This window comes from Gekko japonicus, unplaced genomic scaffold (genome assembly GCF_001447785.1).
Source record: "Gekko japonicus isolate JY-2015 unplaced genomic scaffold, Gekko_japonicus_V1.1 scaffold1050, whole genome shotgun sequence".
Taxonomy (NCBI): domain Eukaryota; kingdom Metazoa; phylum Chordata; class Lepidosauria; order Squamata; family Gekkonidae; genus Gekko; species Gekko japonicus.
The window spans coordinates 211,548-217,595 of NW_015172034.1; the positions used below are offsets into that span (position 1 = coordinate 211,548).

The following is a 6,048-nucleotide window of genomic DNA, read 5'->3' on the forward strand; positions in this document are numbered from 1 at the left end:
TGGCGAAGAATAAAAATGAAAGCACAGAAGGAACAGGGAAGCCATTTGAAACATATAAAAGACAAAGTAAAACAAAACACGAAACGAAACCGTCAGAAATAAATCAGCACTATTTTTTGTAACTGAGATGTCAGGGGAAAGCGCGCACGCAGTCCCCCACTACCACAAATTATGCAGTCGAGTTTCCCGCATTTGGGGAAATCGCAGGGGTCAGCACACCCGCAGTGCAATGGATGAGCCTCACCCTGGGAAAACCTCCTTCGTGATCAAGGTGTCTCCCCTGCCAGGTAAGTATGCTTTCTCCAGCCCCGGACGCCGCTGGCCTCCGCCGCCGCCCGCTAACCAAGGCACAGCGACCCGCCGACGGCCGCCCCCCTCCACACCTTCCACGCCTCGGGGTAGCGGGACAGCCGGCGGCGGCAAAGAGCGGGCGCCCCGGGTGCCGTGCCACCCCCCAGCTCGGCGTGTCCCCCGCCCCGTCTCGATCCCCCACAATGCCCTGCCGAATCTCATCTGCATACAGGCGGCGGAGCCGGAGCGCTTGCTCCTCCTCCTCGCGTCTCTGCGCCGCCGCCGCCTGCTGGGAGCAGAGCGCGCGAGGAGTCGCCGCAGATGCCTCTGGCGAAGGAAGTGGGCGGAGCTAGAGAATGACGCCCGCCTTGCTGGGCGGGATAAGGCGATCGCCTCGGCCGCCGATCCCGGGTCTGGCGCTTTTCCTCTGGAGGGGAGGCCGGTGGCGGTGGTGGGGTGCTGCTCTCTTTCTCCTGCGGCCGGTGCACGGACGTGGGACAGGACGCGGCAGGCGGCCCAACGCCCTCCCCGCCGGGGAGGCCTGCAGGCCGAACCAGCTTTTCCCGCTGCTGCCGCACTGTTGCTTGCGGAACTCCCTGCTACAAGGTGTAAGGATGCCCCCTAGATTAGATGGGTTTCATAGGCAGTAGGACGCATTTTGTTCAGTAGGAAAATAAAATGTGCAGTAGGTAATCATTTTTGTGTAGTTGGTAATATGGGATTTTGAAAGGAACAAGGTTATTTTTTTAAGACGGATGAGACAAAAAGATAAATAGAAAATTAAGACGCTTACTGTTATCTCAGTCTTCATAATCATATGTTAATAGTATATTATTGAGTCTAGTTACCTAAGACTAGTTAAAAGTATTAACTTATATTAAACTTTGAAAATGAAATATTGTATGAATGCAACAATTACATAGTAATACAAATGGTGGGACTCCCCCATTGTGCCATCTGTCAAATCTCCTTTGTTTGAAGATGGTTGAATCATTTGATATTTCCATTTTAATGTTAGAAGCCATTTTCAGCTAACCAAAAATATCAATGTACATATTGAATAGTGAACGAGTGGGCTGGTTTGTGAAGGAGCACCAAGAACTCATGTTGGGTTGGTGACATCTTTTATCTTAGATCAGATCAACTACATTGTTACCCAACATTAATACAGTGGGGAAGATATTATCATATGTTGCTTTAAGCAGTCTTTCTGTTCAACATGAGGGTAAATTTTACTTTGAAATTTACTGCTGATTGGACTAGCTTTTCCTTACGAGGCTGCATGCATGTAATGATGAATTCCACATTCATCCTCCAGATTTCTTCTTTTGATCTTAAAAGAGAACTTTGTGAAATGTGTACCCTGCTGCCTACAGAAACGACCAGGACAAGGAACATCTAGTCAGTTATTGTTAGTGGTTTTTCTTCTACAAGATCAGTGGTGCAGCCCTAACAACACTTCCCTGGGAATAAGACCTATTGAGTAGACCGGAGTAGAGCTGCTTAGGATTGCTTTGCAAGAACACTGTCCTAAGCCCCAGGCAAATAGTGCCACATGGGCATGGCCCCACTACAAACAGTCTTAGTCTTAAGATGGGGCTGTAACTCTAGCAAGAACTTCATATAGGCAGCACTCATCACCTTAGCTTGTTGTCCTTTTGGTTCCTTTTCTCCAGAGTGGACCTTTCCTCTTGTAGGTTTTGTTCTAAATGGAATTCTGGGGCAAGCCATCCTAGTAACCTTTCACCTAAGAGCCTAAAGTGTTTCACGTAAGTAACCTCACAATAGCAGTAATTCTGAAAACAGTTAACCGGTACTGACTTAACTAAGGAGCTAAACTGAAAATCAGTGGCCCTACAACATATATGAAAGACAAGGGCCAAGTATTTTAAGAGCAGCCTTGGGAGAAAAGAGGCAAATAGAGGAGAAAGCCATAGCTGAGACATCAGTTGTTCAAAAAATATGCCTATGCAGCAGCAAAAATAGAGCCATCTTGGCCCAATCAGTTCCCCAAAGAGAATAACATGCTATTGTGGGTGTACAGGAAATGGCAGAAGGTTCCAGTCTTCACTGTGCCCAGACAGATGTTTATGAATTCCTGAAGGCACAGCTAACTAGTCAGGGAATGCATTAGTATGGCTTCAGAAAATCCATGTTCACTCTCAGCTTCCACTTGGCCAGGTCATTTGCATCAGTAGACATCAGGGTGGGCTAATTTGTAAGAGAATTATTGTCCTTAAAAGGCTTTGCATACACATTGTACCTGGACTATTTCTGGGTTCAATGTGGTGGATAAAAAAGGTTCCAGCTGGCCACACTACCCTCACTAATCCTTTCTGACTGCTTTAATAATAGTGGGACTATAAGTTAAAATAGAAAATGATTATTTGTAACCAAGAATCGATAGTGCTTTCTGTGTACTATTTTGTGCACCTATTTGTATTTCTCTCTAAGCTTAATATGTCCCCAATTACACATAGCTTTTCCCCCAATAAATATATGGTATATTTTATGATAAATTGAATACAACATCTATATAATTTAAAGGTGCAGAATTGAGGTGAGCTATCTAATTCTGGGGGTTCTGACACCATAATGTCAGAAAATCCTAACTTTTTGTGGTAAGATGATGCAAGCAGCAGAATTATGAGGGTACAGTTGTGCTTGCTGTAAACTTAATTCTTCGTGAGTGGGACACTGCAAGATGCAGGTCTTGACACTGAATAATCACAGGGCTGAAAGGTGTGGCTTCTTCAGGGTGGCAGATAGGCAGCAAGGACACAGGGTACCTTCCCGCAAAAGTTATGTATGCAGTCAGTGGGACAAACAGTCCAAAGCATGATTGCTCTGAAGGCAGAGCCTCTACATGAAATTAGACTGAGGGCCAAAATACACATTACCTGCAACATGAGTTGTGGTGGGGTTCCCTCAACCTCACTGTCCTTTTTGCAGACAGATGTGACTTATATGGGAACTAGCATTCCCAAGTGTGCTGGGACCCAATTCAGCTCAGATATGCAACAGGGGAAGGAGAGTTTCAGACTTCCCTTCTGCACCATTTTCCCAAGCCAAAGCTGTTTCACATGCACTGGAGGAGTTGTATCACAAGTATCATGCCACTTGGCCCTGACATTCAAGCACTGCAATGGTGTCAGCAAGCTGCCAAACGTTCATTCTTGTTTCTTTCCCTTTCGGGTATCTGAATCATGCAATGTATTTGATTGTATATTTTCCCCCCCTCTAGACATCCGCTCAGGTAGTCATGCGCATAAGTTCTTAGTAACTGCATTCTTGTTAGACTACGCCAGCCATGCTTTGCTGTAACGTTATCTTTCCAGGGTCACAGGTGGTCGAGAGAAGAAACTTGTTTTGACTTTAATGGGTAGAAACTGTGAAAAGCGTTTTGTAGTGATAACACAGTTGCCGTTGCTTTCCCAAGGATTTGGGCGCGTAAAATGCTTTCTAGGCGCGAGCGGAAAGCATGTTTATTGGCTGTAACAATTATGAACTTGTTTTAACCTTTCTAGCATCCTGCACTTACGTTATTCTGAACAGTGCTTCTGTTCAAGTGACTCATGGCTTCAATAAAGTAATCCCTTTCTATAAGTGTGTACTCCGTTGATTGCTGTGGGACCTGACAAACGGGAACATTTAATTGTACCTTAGCTCCATGGGATTAGATTGTACACAGAGCACAGGAACAGCATTTGCGGAGGGGATTTGGGGGTGCAGTGATGGGGGAAGGTGAGGAAGTCATGCTCCGGTGATGAGAATCCTGTCAGCAGAAACACTCCCGAGGGTCCAACCCATGGACTTCAATGATATTTAGGTATTTCTGTTTTGCTGGCTTGCAGCACTGTTTAGCCACACTACAGCTGAATCCAGCAATTCCAAGGGGGAAATGTATGTTAAATGAGAGTGTCATTTGGCAGAGTAGCCATTTAGGGAAGCAGAAAGCAGGAGGTTCTGCCCCTGGAATTAAGCCTGTCACTTAAATCTATTAAAGCACTAGATCTGCTATGATCTTCCTCCTAGATTAATTCAGGACATTGTTGAAGTGAGGAAACACAGCATATGGTGAGGGTTGGATCTTGACTCTCACCAGCTCTCTTCCTTAAAGGACAGCAGTGTTTCATGGTCACAGGCCAATTGCTATGATAATGGTTCATTAAGCCTGGATTGCCTCCTGGAGGCAACTAGAGGATTTGAATGTATCTGGGATCTTGCTGTCTAGTTTGGAAATTATTTTGTAAATTGGTTTCTTCCAGGAAGGGTCTAAGTCCTTGCCTCCCTTGATGGCACCAAAGAATTCCTGAAGGGTCAGACTGGCAACATGCAGAAAGCCATCGGGAACCTACAGAAAAAGAAAATTCAGTTAAAGTCTGTTCATTTAAAAAAAGAAAGAAAGCAGAGGAAAATAAGGACACTGGGCTGTTGAAGCCCTATGAGTTTAGGATTCCTTAGATGGAGATATTTGGATCAGGGCAAATGTTGTCTTGGCCACCCTTGTTCTTAAGGAGTACAGGCTCACCTCAAAATCATTCCCTTTGTTGTAGTGTGTATTGAGAGTGCGGAAGAGCTCAGAGTCCCTTGAAATGACAAGGTCATCAGGATCTGTGACTCCATCTAAGAGGGCTTGCCTGGCAAACTTTTCCATCTGGATGTAGTAAAACTCACGGAAATTGCTGAACCATTTGATGAGCTGGGAGGTGATACAGCGGGTGAACTGTGAAAAGACAAGCACCACGGAGTCAGGGGCTAGACTATCTCTGGCATTTTGTTTGGAAGATCTCTGCCCTCCCTCTCCATTTGTGATCTTCAGGATGACCTACATGTAAAAATGCTAAACAAAATACACAAAATAAAAACAGACTAAAATAGACAAAAGATTTATTTACAAAACATATTTCCTCCCTTTCTGCTGGATCTGGGCCCCCAATGCAGTTATCAGCTAAAAAAAAAACATTAAAAAGTACATTAAAACCAAATTAAAACACACACAAAGACAGCAATGAAAACATAAGGCAGAAAGGAGGGGGGTTACTGAGGGAACAGAAAACAAAAAGTCTTGGGGGGGAAACAGTTCAGTACATATTCCAAAAAGCTGACAGCAGAGGACAGTTTTCACCTGGTGCCCCAAGGATAGCTGGGCACAAGGCAAATATTTGGAGGGAAGATGTTCTATAATTGAGCTGTTCTCTAAGCAGCCCACAAAAACAGGAAGTTCATTGACTCATTAGCTGGGCACCATAGCTGATGTTTGACTTGGTGGGCTACAAGTTGTGCAGGCTTCGCTTCTGCATGCAGAGAGATCTAAAGGAAACCAGGCTAACAGGACTGGTGTCCTCACTAATTAATGCAAAGGCTTGAGAACAAGTTAACATTTACTGCTTTGCGTGACCCCTGGTGGTAGCACTGAGTTACCTGTTGAACAATGACCACCATTCCAATCTTTTTGCCTTGATGCAAAGCTCTTGCTTGAGTTGTTGGTACAGGATGATTGGCTGCTTTGTATCTGAGCGCTGAGTGGAATCACATGAACATTTTACCACAGAGTGGCTGCTTGAAAACTTGTCATGAGGTTGCTCTGACAGACTGCACGGAGAGTCCCTCACCTGATGCTTTGGATCATGTGGTAAGCTAATAGCTACTCCACAAATACCCAACAGTTGAGAAATCTTGCCAAGCGTGAGGAAAGAGGCTTGGCACTGGGTCCCAGGGGGTTGGGTGGTTTCACTATGTTATGTGGGCAGTGTG

At 45.2% G+C, this 6,048-nt stretch overlaps 1 protein-coding gene across 1 annotated transcript in view; it reads right to left on the reverse strand.

Annotated features, from left to right (window-relative positions):
- Positions 1-4,459: 4,459 nt before the first annotated feature.
- Positions 4,460-6,048, reverse strand: part of PROX2 (prospero homeobox 2) — an 11,940-nt gene continuing 10,351 nt past the window's right edge. The window contains exons 3-4 of the mRNA XM_015420621.1: positions 4,823-5,017; positions 4,460-4,645 (exon numbers count right to left, since the gene is read on the reverse strand). Of these exons, the coding sequence (XP_015276107.1) occupies positions 4,460-4,645; positions 4,823-5,017 (381 nt within the window). The remainder of the gene's footprint in view (positions 4,646-4,822; positions 5,018-6,048) is intronic.